At 39.6% G+C, this 14,804-nt stretch overlaps 1 protein-coding gene across 6 annotated transcripts in view; it reads left to right on the top strand.

Annotated features, from left to right (window-relative positions):
• Positions 1 to 343: 343 nt before the first annotated feature.
• ltbp1 (latent transforming growth factor beta binding protein 1) overlaps positions 344 to 14,804 on the top strand; it is a 127,545-nt gene continuing 113,084 nt past the window's right edge. For 3 of the 6 annotated variants that reach the window (XM_040037152.1, XM_040037153.1, XM_040037154.1), the window contains exon 1: positions 344 to 1,058. In XM_040037152.1, coding sequence (XP_039893086.1) covers positions 1,055 to 1,058 — 4 coding nt within the window. In that variant the 5' untranslated portion in view covers positions 344 to 1,054. Of the gene's footprint in view, positions 1,059 to 10,567; positions 10,630 to 14,804 lie in introns of those variants that run through there. The other 3 variants (XM_040037156.1, XM_040037157.1, XM_040037155.1) reach the window with 2 other exon arrangements.

The raw sequence follows: 14,804 nt of genomic DNA on the forward strand, positions 1-14,804 counted from the left end.
AACATCATTGTTAATTAATACACTCAATTTGTTACTATGGCAGTTAGCTTGTGCAATCTTATTGTCCTGCTATGTCATATCGTCTGTGATGATAGAACAGAGATATGGTGTCTATCTCCTGTCTATCTCTGAGTTCCTATAAGTTTAAAGTCAGCATTAGTTATGACACGTACATTTAAAACGTTATAAAACACAAAAAACGTGAGTTTTTTTCTATGAAATTATTGCAGTTTTTTTCCTAAAATGTCTTTTTTATTTTTCTTTAAAACCCTAATAGCTTTAGGGTAAGGATTACTTATCGTCAGTCAAGACTTGCACCTCAAAGGGTGAATAGTAATTCATCTGTGTATGAAATTACAGCTGTCAAATATATATGGCTCAGTGCAGTTTGATTCTGTTTTGAACAGACCCGTGTCTTACAAGCTTCTGCCATGTGTCTCAAACTCCTCAAGAGGTTAAGACTAACTTCATCACCTAACCACTCTCTTTGTTGATGATGTTTGTTGGAAATTCTAGCTGATCCAGTTCCTACAGTTTGACTTAACCAAGTCTGTGTGAATCTCTTTAAGATTCCAGTTCGCTTTTTAAGTGTAACAAACTTACCACAATAAACACTGTTTTACAGACAAATCTTGCCTTTCCAGTCATACTTAATGTCACGAGGCCAAACCACATCTCAAGCCCTCTGTGAGCATTCAAGTCTGGAAAACGTCTGCCTAACTATGATGGAACATGTGCATGAAGATCAAACTTTTAGGTGTTAAAAATTCAAATAAAGATTAATATGTTCCATTTCTTTATTTAAATCTGACGCTGAAGAAATTTGAAGACGAGACCAGACTGCCAAATTACACACGTGTTTAGGTGCAAGAATGTAGAAAAAGAGGTGATGCTGGGATAGCATCAAGTTATGTGCCAGCATGTACGTTAACTGGCTTTCTATGGTTCTAGTTGTTTTATCTGCCTTTTCTTGTTTGGTGTTTGCAGGGTGAATGTCTGTGGAGGGCAGTGCTGTCACGGCTGGAGTAAATCTCAGGGATCACAGCGGTGCACGATGCGTAAGTTTGCACTGAACACCTTTCAGCACAACAGCACCTTTACATTAAAACTGCTACTCCAGGCTACGTAAGAGCACTAGATGCTGTTGCAACTGTCTCTCATTCTTCTTCTGGTTCGGCTCCTGCAGAAGTTCTAAAATCATTTTCTTTCACAAAAATGGGATACTTAACAAAGCAAAAACTGATGTAATTATGTAATTCTGTAATTATGTAGATGGGCATTGTGTAGATGAACTACAGATGGGCAACATTTTAAAGCAAAGACAATATAAAGGGTGTTTTTCCTACGTATACTCAGAGTTATGAAAATATACTCGTTTGCAGTGTTAGAAAAAGTCACCAGAAAAGCTTCAGGGTATCTTGACATGGATTCTTTGATTAAATGGAGCTCTGGCGTAAAATAATACCATTATTCTAAAAGATATTCCCTCATTTGGTGCTTTTATGGTATAAACAATTGTGTGGTCGAGGAACGTGGCCAGGAAAGAAATCGAAACCACTGCCTGATGAGCAAGTACTTGGTGGTAGCGAGGAAGATCTCCCAGTTAACAGTGTGCCTTGTATTTTTTTCCCATATCGCTAGCAGTCAGTTGCAGCAGCTCCCATTATTGTTTCCATCCATCCATGCATTGTTTTTCCTCTGCAATCCTCTCCATCTTTTATCTGCCGGCTTCTCGTTTAATTCTTTTCCCAAGGAGAACATGCGTCTTGTGAATGAGTCGTAGTGTCTGGATGTTTTACATTTTTAAATTGCTGTCTGCAGAGTCATGAGGAGGTTATTATTGTACCGTCCAACTGGGGAGAACATGAGTCAGAGTGAAAGAGAAACAGATTTGAAATGGACTGTGTCTCTTGGCTCAGAAACATTGTTCAGGCTGTTTTCTTATTTGGGTAACTCACTTGCTATTCAGGAAGTAAACAGCTTTTCTCCAGTGTTGTGCCCATCAGTTGTAGTTGGGAAAGAAGGTTGTTTTCTCTGTAGAGCATCGCCACGTGGTCCCGTTGAACGGCTCTCCCTGTGTTTGCCTCTGGCTTCCTTTAAAACATACTGTCAAAGCGTCTGCTTTTTGACAAAACAGACAACGTGTCTTTTGGCAGCAGTGGATTACCTATGAAGCTTTGACAACTCATCATTTTTCAAAGTGCAATGCTACTGTTGTGGGGGGCTGTGGTCCCTAACCCTTTTCTTAACCCTGACCTTTAAGTGCCTACAACTATTTGTTAGTGCCTAAAACTAAAAAGCAAGTTAAAGCAAAATAAAAAATATATAAATAAATAGAAACTAATCAATAAGTGGGGAAAAAGCAAAACCAAGAGCATAACACAAAGGTCCAAGTGGGAGGCAAACCACACTCTCCTGGCTGATGAACTTGTGACTAATGCCACAATTTCCCCACAAACTTCCTAATACCAACCAACCTAAAACTATCTTTAGGCCTCTAAAATGGGAAAGTTCTTCTATCAGCAGCCAGCATTGCTGTGGTCCAGATGTTTAAAGAGCAGTTGTGCTTAATGGTGAGACGTAGGCAGCATGTGACAAATGGCCTTACGTGACATGCTGAGTTGAGAATTTATAACAACCGCAATCAGGATTTTTTTTCTTAAGTATTTCTATTAATCTTTAGGCATGAAAAGATTAATAAAATACTTAAGAAAAAATCCTGATTGAGGTTATCATAATTCATGCATGAAAGGGTTAAATAACAATAATTACAATGAAACACGTCATACATCTATAGTAACATTAAACGACCAGCCGATGGCAGAGTATGGAGTGACATATGTAGTGGTTTATCTGCAAGTATACCATCAACACTGACACAAAGACAAGAAAACTGCCTTTGAATAGCTGTCCACTGTAGTGACCGCAATGTGAGAAAGGGTTAAATTGACTTTGCAGCCAGTGCCTCAAGTCTACAGCACATGGACACCATTGATGAACACTAGTCGCCTGGTTTTGTTCTACTTTTTTTTTTTTTTTTTTTTACAGAACTCTGACGGCTCTTAAATGTTTTACGGTTGAAGTCTAATCTGACCTTTCAGTTCTGGATGTAACCAGTAGTTTGCACCTTGTTGTAAGCCTCTGTATTTCTGCTCATCTCGTGATTGTAGACTCCGGTACACGTGCCTCCTCATGAGCTTTCTTGACTTGGTTAAAAGTTTTTTGTTTTTTTTTATAACCAGGGAAATAATTGTTCGTCATGCACTTCTGTCTTCTGTGTGTCTTCTTTCAGGCCTTTGCAATGCATTTATTCATTTTTTCCACAATGCACTAGATTGTTGACTTGGCCACTTCTAAAGTTTTTACTCTCTCTTATAGGTCTATTTGGGTTTTTCAGCCTTGTGATGACATCTCTCACTAACATCTCTTTGAGTCTTTTATTTTAAATTGCATTAAAAAATACAGTAAAAAGCTATAAAACCGCTATAAAATACAACACTTTGAATCAACTAATATTATTCCTGCTTTGTTTGTCATGAAACTGCTGCTTAGTCAGTTGTGCTGTTAATTTTGAACCAATGAAAATGGGCAATTGTTTATAAAAATTGGTGTAATTCTTAAACAGTTCAGGCAAAAATATTTTAAAACCCCTTGAATTAAAGCTGAAAGTCAAAGCCACAAAAATTACATCTTTGTCCTAAACATTGTGGAGGGTTCTGTACAAATGACGCTTGACAGCACAGAGAGATTAACTATAATGAGACAAAATGCTGGTGTAAATGTAGAAGAGAGTTGCTGTAAAGAGAACTTTGTATTGTCTGTATTGTTTTGTGGACTCTTGTTGGAAAACTTCTGCATTTAACTTCACAGCTGCCACACAAAACAAACCCAAGTTGGATGCAACACGTCCTGGTTGCCTGTGTCAGAGAGACTGATGCTAACCTTTGTTGATTGTGGATGTGGATCTACCCAAATCCATCTGCTTCCCCTTTGCTAATTAAAATGACTGAACCAGACCCATCCACAGTGTTTGGGCTGTTTGTGCCCAAACACTGTTAAAAAACATAAAAATCAGATCAGATCTTAATGGGGAAACAATCATGCTGGATATCTATACTGATACAGACTAAGTAATGTGAAAGGAGTGAAAGGATACCAAACACAAATTGTCTGATGAAAATGATCAACCTACAGAGGGCTGAATTCAAAGACACCCAAAACATCTTCCGTTGGATTTAGGTAAGATGAGCATGGGACCAGACCATGGCATCACTTCCTTAATCCTCCAGGAACTGCCTGCATTCTCATGCCACATGAGACAAGGCATTTTCATACACCAGGAGGAAACCAGGACCTACTGCACTAGCGTAAGGTTTGACCCTGGGTCCCAGGATTTTATCTTAATATGTAATGGCAGTCAGGGTGCCGTTGACTAGCCTGTAGAGGTCTTTGTTGCTCTCAGTGGAGATGCCTCCCCAGAGCGTCACTGACCCACCACCAAACCAGTCATGCTGAATGATGCTGCAGGCAGCATAACTTTCTCCACACCTTTTCATATCTTACACATGTGCTCAGGGTGAGCCTGTTCTCATCTGTAAAAAGCACAGGGTGGTGGACCTGCCAACTCTGGTGTTTCATGTCCAATGCCAGTCTTGCTCTACCGTCCCGGGCAGGGAGCACAGGGCCTACAAGAGGGCTGCAGGACACCCTCATGAAGTCGGTTTCTGATTGGATTCACACCAGTCGCCTGTTAGAAGAAAAATTTGTAAGGACAGGGTTCAAAACATTCCTTCTTGCACAAAGGAGCAGATAACAGTCCTTGTAATGGGTTAAAAACAGCTCTATGATGCTCTTGAGGCTGTGCTGGGAGGCACAGCACACCTTCTGACAATAGCACATCACACTCCCGTGACCCTGAAAAGGATAAGCAGAAGAGAATGGTTGGATGGATCCCCTCTTTTGATACAGTTACTTTGAGGGAAAAAAGTATCGTTTTTGGTGATAGCCAAAACATTAATGATGAGTTTTTAAAAATCATGTTATTGCTTTTTTATTAGTTAAAATTTCAAGTAACTATGAGGAAAATTTGAAGGTTGACTTTAGCTTGAATAAAACTAAGAGGACTCATTGCAGTCCTAACTTGATTATGAGATGGATAAAGATGAAAAAATAACATTAAAAAGGTAATTGCTACGAGAGACTTAAATTCGTTTTTCCCAGAATCTTTGAGTCCCTATCTCAGGCAGGTTGTTGAGGTCTTTTCAGAAAAAAAAAGCTTCTGTGATTATACCACCTCACTGAGACTGAATAGAAGGAGATATGGGAGCAGTTCAGGATCCCTTTTAAAGGCACTAGAAAATATATTCTAATCATTTGGAACTGTCACAGTGTTATTATTTCTATTTGTTCAGTGTGCTGTGATGTTGATATTAAAAACAACAATCTTATATCCATAAAATCTGTAGTCCTTGATGGTTTTAAGGACCTCTTGGTCTTCTTCTCCTAGTATCTCATTGAGCTGGCAGCTTTTCTGTTTTGTATAAAAGAAATACTGCAAAAATACTGTATTAATAGGCCCAGATAGCCACTCGCACCGTACCCAGAAGAAGCAGGCGACTCGCTGCCCTGCACTGCATGGTGGTAAAGGGGTATGGCCAAGATGAGGGATGTTGATGTTACCGTCTCTTTAGTGCCAGTCTTTAAATTTTTTTTTTTTTACTGCTTTTATTCCCATCAAAAGGATACAATTTGTTTGCCTGCCAGTGATGTGTCTGCGTTGGGCTTAACAGCTCATATCAGCTTGGACTTGAAGAGTTGCAGCATGTGGGTGGAGAGACTGCTTTTGTTTATACAGGCACAGGAAACACTGCAAACCCACAGCACAATGACCAATAGGGGACATTCCTCTGGTGGTTTGGTATGCAGTCTCTGTAATCTGTTCATAGGAGGTCTCATAATCACATGCTGAAGTTATGATGCAATTGACAAAGCAATAGTTTATCTTTGGATTGATAATACCCACCTCAAAGCAAACTTTAATGTTTTTCTGCCTGTGCAGGATATTGTAGTTGGTAAGTAGTGATTTGTTTTGCTGTATTTTTTCTCCGTTTCTATACTGAGATAGGCTGTGAGGCATAAATTTCCTTCTTTTAGATTTGGAGCAACTGTGGAATACAATTCCCATGTATTAAATACATGGTTTAAATAGTTTGCACCAGCTGAATCAATATTTTTTATAGCTGTGCATGCCTTGTGCAACAGCCACAGTTTATTTGTGGCCAGTAGGGTTGGGTTCAGAGAGGAGGGTCGCTCTTTAGATCGTAGCTTCACATTCTCATTCATATGGCAGATAGGGCGAAAACATTATGCAAATGCCCTCCCACCCCCAAAGCAACCACACAGTAAAACGTGTGACATTTAAAGTGTCGCCTCTGGATCTGCTTACTACTCTGTGGCTGAATACAGCCTGTAATGTATGAAGGTATTACGCACCTTTCTTTTAAATTATGGCTTAATTTTCATTTGGAGGCTTCTCCTCTCCTTTCATATTCTGAGCAGGACTATTTATGTCATGTAAATGGAGTTATTTCATGTTGACATGACAAAGAAGCTCTGTGAATGCTTAGAAAAGTGTTACTATTAACACTTTTGGCTGTTTGCTGAATGAAAGTCAGCATTCTGTTTTTGATGTTTGTGTTTGCTCACCTACCTTGAGCAAGTTAGCATTGGTTAAATCAATGATGACATATGGAAGACTGCTATGCATTTTAATCTGGCAAAACTATAACTACTGTATGCCAGGTGTCTTACAAAAACAGGGTGATCATTGTAGGTACACCTGAGTGTGCACTGTATACTCAACAAAACAGACTTAGATGCAACAAAGCTACCAAAGCTGGATACGTTTATGTGGTTAACTACAGCTAACCCCATTGCGTATTACTTTACAAAGCTAGTGTAACGTTAGCTTTGTTTTGGTTGCCTGTCAGTTAAAATCAACACTGATACTAACATAAATTACTATCATAGTTCCTATCTGCTGGCAAATTTGTCTGACAAACCCCACTCAGACATAAGGTAGTGTTAGAAACCCAGACATGTCACATCTTCCCTAAGAGTTTTGTTATATTATCTGATGTTATCTACTCAAGATTGTAATTTTCTGTGCTTGGAATTTATCAGTGTTAGCAGGCACACTAGTGTTAGCTAATACTAGCCATAAAAAAGACCGTTCAGGTTTGGATCCCCGTCCCTTCTTAGTAGGCAGGAAGCTGGCTAACCTTAGCTTGCTTGCTATCTAACAATGTTACTACTAAAAATATTATTATTATATTATATATTATAATATCTGAAGCTACGATTCCTTGTTTTGTTGTTCTTACTGAGAGACTCTGTTCTTTAGGGACACTGTTGATGTTATTAATGGAAGGGAAGATGCCATGACTTATTAGTCAGATAATCTAAGAAATTTGTTCTTCAATTTTATTTTTTAGTGGAAAATCCTTCCACCATCCAACTGAGGCAACTGTAAGAGTCAAGAAAGTTCAATTTAAAAAAAAAAATGATGCTATACATTAAAGAAGCCACCAAACAACCATGTAACCCCAATAATTATCAGTCAGTTCCTTGTGTTCTTCCTTGCTTCCAATAAGTGACAGAAATTGGACAAACACGAATGTTGGGTATTTAGTTACTGCTGCAGAGCAGTGTTTCTCTTTGTCTCTTTGGCATTCGTGGCTGACAACATGTGATTCTGCTACACAGGAATCATCTGATTCAGGCGGAATTATCAGGAGACATTCCGATTAGTCTTCCTCTCTGGATGAAAACAAATGTCTGCCGATTATTGAATTGCAGGGCAGAATAGTGCTTTGTCAAGTCTGCTTGAAGTAAACATGTTACGATTACCTCATTCAGAAAATAGCTTTGCAAAATTTTAGAACTGCTTAGTTTACTTTCTGGAAGATAGCAGCCAGACATGAGGGTAAATAGTGGGTACTTGACTTTTTGTTAAAGTATGCTGATAGCAGGTTAAAATGAAATGTATCTGTTGTCATGTTTCTATTGCCTATTACAGAGTGCAACATGTCCGAATGCCCAGAATAAATGGGGCCCTGTTAAAATAAAATCTTGGGGTGAACATTTTTCTTCATTTGTCATTGTGTTTTTATTTTAATGGAAAGGGTTGAGAAAACAGTTAAGAAGAATTGTAGGTCTTGATTGCAGTATAAATTCTAATTGACTGATTGCAACACAATACTTTATTAGGAATGTCACAGCATCACTTTACTGCATTTTGATTTCAGGCATGAAGAAAGTAGCAGTAGAGAATTTGTAGCAGCAGCATCTTGGTATTAACTGTTGTGTTCCCTCTCATAAATACTTGTTCTGTTAATGCATACTGATTGCTTGTGGCTTCACGGTAAGAAAAAATAAGTGGTGTTTTATTTCAATTAAGACATATTAGATATTTACAAAGATCAAGATAAAATGTTTTTTTTATTTAAAATGTATAAATAACTATTTTAGCCATTACCCTCTATTCACTCTTCCTATATTTATTGAGGAGTATCTCACAAGCACCACTGCAGTGGGCAGTCCACAGTCATGGAAATGAGGAGTGTTTTCAGGTCTTTTCACACAGGTGATTTCTTCTTCCCACTGATGGAAGGGCTTTCAATTTGTCATTTTTTATTCCCATTTCTGCTTTCAATCGCAGTAGCAGCTAACTGCTCTAGCAGCTTCATCCACTGGAAAAAACCCAAACATACACTCAGCGAACTGGGGTATACAAAAATACCCACCCATGCCCCCTGCTTCTTAACGAGGGCAACTCCAGATTGGAACAGTCCAGCCTCTCTCCACCAGACTCCAAACTGTGCATTGAGGTGAGCCTGACTGTATCTGATCAGTGTCTCTCGACCTCATGCACCACCAGGACCTCCGCCTTTGACTGCCTCTTGAAATGCTTTGCAACCAAAGCCTCTTCCGGCCCCCCGTGCAGGTGATGGGCCTATAGGAGAGCAAGCTTATGTCTCCTCCATTGGGCTAAGACCTTGCAATCAGGTGCTCTCCCTTAAGATCCACGGGTTGGCACTGGTAACTCTATCCTGGGTAGGAGGAACTGGTCCCCTGATAAGGTTCACTTGTCATATGGGATAACTTTAGCTTTTAACAGAAAGAGTGCTGTTTTAACTTATGGAATATTTCATGTGCCATTTGGCATATTCTCTGATCCCTATTTTCTAAATTTTGATATTAATATATTGGTAATTGTACCTAGCAGAGGGCAGCCTACAAGTACAAGTCAGCCAAGAGCTAATGAATTGTTCCTTAGCTTTACGAATATCTTTGCCTTTTCCCAAGAAGCATATTGATCTTGCATCTGCTTGAAAAAGTAAAGTGACTGTTCCTTCTGTGTTGAATGTTCATTATATGGTGCTCTTGAAACATGCATGTAGAATTACTTTGTGTTTTTGACAAGTCTATGTGTAAGCAAAGATGTAGCTAATCTGACAGTATTAGCTAGCACGTTGTGTTTATCCTGTTTCAGACCAAACAACCATTTATGTTTGTGAACCTGCAGGATTTCAGTTTCAGCAAAAACGAAACCCTTTGTTACCAGAAATGACTGACCTGACCTGATGAGCAAGGCTGTTTTTACGCGTGAATTTGTAACATTTTCAGAAGAATCATGTCAGGAAATTTTTGAAGGCTGTCTTTCGAACATGTCACATTACACATTAAGTTCGTGTGAGCGATCTGCCTAGATAGCTGATTTGCAATACACACCTGACTTTTAGGTTTGTATACTGGCCCAATGTCTTATGACACAGAATTAAACTTATTGTGGTAGCACTTTGATCTGACTGCACTGAATCCTTATGTTCTCAAGTGTATCTTCTAAGACAGACACCTGCAGGGGATTCCTAGAAAAGCTTGTGTGTTTTCGTACTGTCAGGATTCTGTATAGCACAATGTTGAGCGATTAGGGTACAACCACCATTTGTACCCAGAGATCCCTAGCTGGCTTTGTTCACATGGTAACATGGCTATCAACACCCACTAAACAGCTGTAGGTTAGAATTGCTTTCTGTTAGTGTTACATCAAACCAAAGTGCATTTAGTGCATTACGCTGACTTATTCGGATTGTTAATATAACAGGGATTCTTTAGTGTTATTGTTGGCCACCAGAAAGATGGGGATTAGAGAGGCCAATAGATTCTCAGCAGACACTCTTATCTGAGCTAATCTGAATTTGAGGGCCAGCAGTGACTCAGATAATGTGGAATTCAATATCTCATATATCGATGTCATATCTTTCCACTGCTACCTGCTTCTGAATTCAGTGAACATCTGTCCCAGCCACATACAAGGTTAAACAGGCTCTAGCACTTACCCATAAAATCTCAGCATTTTTTTTTTTTTCACTTGGGAATTTGTAGTTCCTGCATCAAGGCAGAGACACAAAGAAAGTCATTATGCCTCACAGTTTCTGCCTCTCACCTTGAAACCATACAACATGAAAACAGCAGCACACACAACGAATAATTTCTACTCTTACAGACCCCGGCGAGGATATGAAGGGGCTCTCTGAACACCAGGCCCAGCGTGGTTTGATCAAAAGGGTGAGGACATCAGCATGACTATTTCCTGTCCCCAGCTAACGAGTAAATTACCATCACTTATTCCGTCACTCTTGTCACAGACCGCTGCTCTCATGTAGCTGACCTCAGAGAAAGAGCGAGAGAGAAAACTATTTGCAGAACAGATGGCAGCCTTTGCTCCAGGCCAGTGAGGGGTGGGGGGAATGAAAACTATTTATGCTAGTCAGAAAAGAAAGCAAAAAGCTTCACCCAAACTGGAAAATTAACTGTGGGGTTGTTTCAAAATACTAACATAATTCAGCTTCAGGGGAGAAAGGACAGCAATGATGTAATCTGTGAGGTAATCACTTTATAGAAGATGGGTGTAACTCGACTGATATTATATGGTGAAAGGGAGTCCACACTTCTTTGGGCTGTGGTTGTTGGAGTATAAATGTATTGTGGATATCCTGGATTTAGTGCATTTCAGTGCTGCTAAAGTTTGTGCTTAACCTAAAACGGTACATCTTTCAACTTTAACTTTTTTAGTGTTAGGGCTAAAATAAGAGTGTTGAAGTAATCAGTATATGTACAGATGATCAGAGCTTGATCACAGAACAATCTGTTGATTTTAAAATAACAGTCTCGTTCATTGCAGCTAAAAGTAAGTCTTGCATTTAATTAAGTTTGGGGTGTGGCTGTCCAGTGTTGTGAAAGACAATTTTAAATCCTTCCACAAGGGGTGACCATAAGGGGGGACTTGCATTACTAACTTGCATTGGAGCTTTTCAGACGGTTTGTGAGGGTGAAAGCAAAAGAGTGCTTGCTGTTGCACGGCTGAACAATGTAGAAAGTGTAACAAAGTATTCCCAAAAAAGCGACTTCAAACTGTATGTCATCAGTGAAACTGCATCATATCCATCATGTGAGGAGGAAATGTGTACAGATCTCACTCAGTATATTAGCATTGTCGTGAGCCATGTGGATGACCACACAGGGTGTATGTTGTCCTTGTTGCAGGAGATGTCTTTCAGCCATCATTTAGTTTCCTTTCATTAATCATTTTCACCAACCTCAAAACTGCCAATTAGTCTAACAAGCTTAGTGAGGAGGTGACACACCCTCAGGGCCCATGGGGAGAAAAAGAGGGACTCTTTCTGAGTCATTTCTCCTGCTGCTGACACACACACACACACACACACACACACACAAAGAAGCAGTAGAATTTTTGACTTTATAGACAGAATTTAATTAAAGTTATTTAGTTTAGGGTTAGAATGTGGAACTAAGGTTTTCTTTTTAAGTTGGGCAGTGAATAGTCAGATGGAGGTCCAGATGTGTGGCTTATCTTCAGTCAGTTTCCTTTGTATGGTTTATCCAAACATATCTATGCATGTATGTGCATGTGTGTTTGAGTACAGTATGTAAACTTCTGCTATGCTGCCTGTGAGACTGGCTTTGTAGTTGATAGATGGATGCCCCTATCATCTGCTCAGCAAGAATAGTGCCTTGTCTAATTACATGCTTTTGGCTGGTCTCCTTTATAAACACACACAAAGACCTTTAAGCAAGCACACACACACACACACACACACACACACACACACACACACACACACACACACACACACACACACACACACTTACAATTTCATAATTAGGTCAAGTATATAGACGAAAAGTATTTCTAAACTGTCTCCTGAAAATATCAATTGTTAAGTGACATTTCACATTAACAGCTGGTCAGATGTACCCACATGTTCTGTGGTATGCTCAAGTGCTTTTGATTTTGTAGTTTTGGATACATGCCTTTACACAGAATTCCCAGTTTGATATGTACCTTGTAGGGGTGCAACGATACACAAAATTCACGGTTCGGTTCAGTTCGATACTTTGGTGTCACGGTTCGATATTTTTTCGATACAAAAAAAATGTTCATGCCTTTTTAATTTGTCATTTATTAAAATTATAAATATATATTCTAACTCAAAAGTGCAGTTTTTAAATGTAATGTTGCTGAAACAAAAGTAATTAAAAAAAAAAAAAAAAAAAAAAAAATCTCAGGGCTCTCAAAATTTCAAAATCCCCAGTAGCCCTTCGGGCAGGGACTCTTCAGTTTTTGGTAGCCCAAAATAAGTTTAAGTAGCCCGAATAAAAAAGAGAGCAATTTTTTGATTGATGTTTTGTTTCCTTTACAATATTATACATTAAAGTATAATATTGTAAAGGAAACAAAACATTAATCAAAAAATGGTTGAAACACAAATTACAACATTGTATAAAAATTACAATCATCAACTCAAATACTTGGTTCTAATTGAACAGAAATTTCTATGAACTTGTAAGAACTGTGTAGGACATGAATCAGTCTGTGTCAGATCCTGAATTTGAAATTTCCACTGAAGTCACGGGTAAGAGGCAAGTGGAACAAAGATCGAGGCCATTTGCTTTTTGAAGTTTGCAAAGACTGCTAAATTTTGCCAGTGGTAGTTCACTCTTTGCAACATAGTACGCTGTTCTAAACAGATTTTTCAGGTTTATTTTTAGTATGTTATTTGCAATTGGTGTTTGTTCTGGGAAAGATATTGCAGACTGAGCAATAATGCGTTTCTTGCATTTCTCATGGGTTCTAATGGGGCCTTTCTTAAAATGACTGGTCCCAGTAACAAAGGCGCTTGTCGACTCAGAAATCGAGGGAAAACCAACAACACACCCGGCAGAACATTATGTTATTTACACGGGTGCACATAAGTGGTCCGCATGTGCGCATTCGCTGTCAAAATAAAAGACGCGCACCAGATAAGAAGTTGCAACGCGCATTTGCGTCGATATAAAAAGCACTGTTTTTGTCCGCTAGAGTGGGATTTTCACGGCACATTCCGCACCACATCTCTGTGCGTTCATCATTTGTTTGAAGCCAGCTCACCTCCTGCAACCACTTTTCCAAGAATACGCGCTTCTTTTGTGGTTCGGACTCCTGACATTTCTTTGGAGGTGGAGGAACATCACAGTAATTGCTTAAAGGAGCTTCTTCGACATCTTTAAGAGTTCTAAACAAATGTCTGTCCTCCTCCAGAAAATCCTATGTATGCAAACACGTGTTGCAACTTCTTATCTTGTGCGCGTTTTTTTTTAATTTGACAGCGAATGCGCACCTGCGGACCACTTATGTGCAGCCCCGGTTATATAGCTCGTCATATTGCAGCCACAGAAATTATTTTGTCCATGAAACCATAAAGCTGCACTTTCTTTTTGCCATATAGTTTGATTTGTCATAACTTTTCTGTTTTGTGGTTTTCTTTGGCTGTCACTTCTTCACCCTGACCTGTCTTATTTGGCTCAGCAGAACTAAAATATATATCCTGCTGCTTTTACACATGCACTCACATAATGGTCAGCGATTCTCTGCGCGATCAACCTCTCACATGTTTAAGCTTGCTGCGGGAGATTTCACTTGTCATGTTTGCATAGTAAGCTAACGATTAATAAGACGATGTCAGAGGAATTGGTGCGCAAATTATCATCACTCACCAATCAGTGCTGTCGCTCTCTATACACAGTTCGCACGATTGCAAAGTGAAAGCAAAAAACAAGCGCAAATTCAAACGCGACTTCAATATGTCACATATTGACAGTGGCTCACCGATGCCAATGACATAATTACCCAGCTACATTTCCGAAAGAATGCAAAAGCATTGACATATATTTTTCCTTCCTACAATAGCCCGACGGGCAGGGCAGAGATAGATTTTGGTAGCCCGACTGGAAAAATCGCTAGCCCCAGGACGTCGGGCTAGCGATTTTGCGAGCCCTGTATCTGATTGAGGAATCACTCATCTTTGGAAAAGAGTTTATTACAGAGAAATGGCTCTTTCCAAAATAAAAGCTATACTATCCGCTTCTTCTGGGCTATATTCTCAGCAGCATATTGTAGCGGGTCAGGGCTGTTCGGGGTTCTGTTTGTACAGTTATGTTTTGTTTATGTTGCCATAGTGATGGGTGACGCCCTCTCGCTGCGACGGTGTGTCCTTCCGGGGTCAGAGGGCGCCTTGTGTGTTGTTGTTGTTGTTGTTGCTGTGCGGTTGCCGCGCTGAGCAGTTAGCTAGCGGCAGAGTTCTGCTGCAGATGTCAATAAACGGCTGTGCTCCCTGGCAAGCTCACGGGAAGCAAGACCAAACGACACCTCCGTCTCCTCCTTGTCTGAGCTCGCCACAATA

This window comes from Simochromis diagramma, unplaced genomic scaffold (assembly GCF_900408965.1).
Source record: "Simochromis diagramma unplaced genomic scaffold, fSimDia1.1 OVJJ01000197.1, whole genome shotgun sequence".
Taxonomy (NCBI): domain Eukaryota; kingdom Metazoa; phylum Chordata; class Actinopteri; order Cichliformes; family Cichlidae; genus Simochromis; species Simochromis diagramma.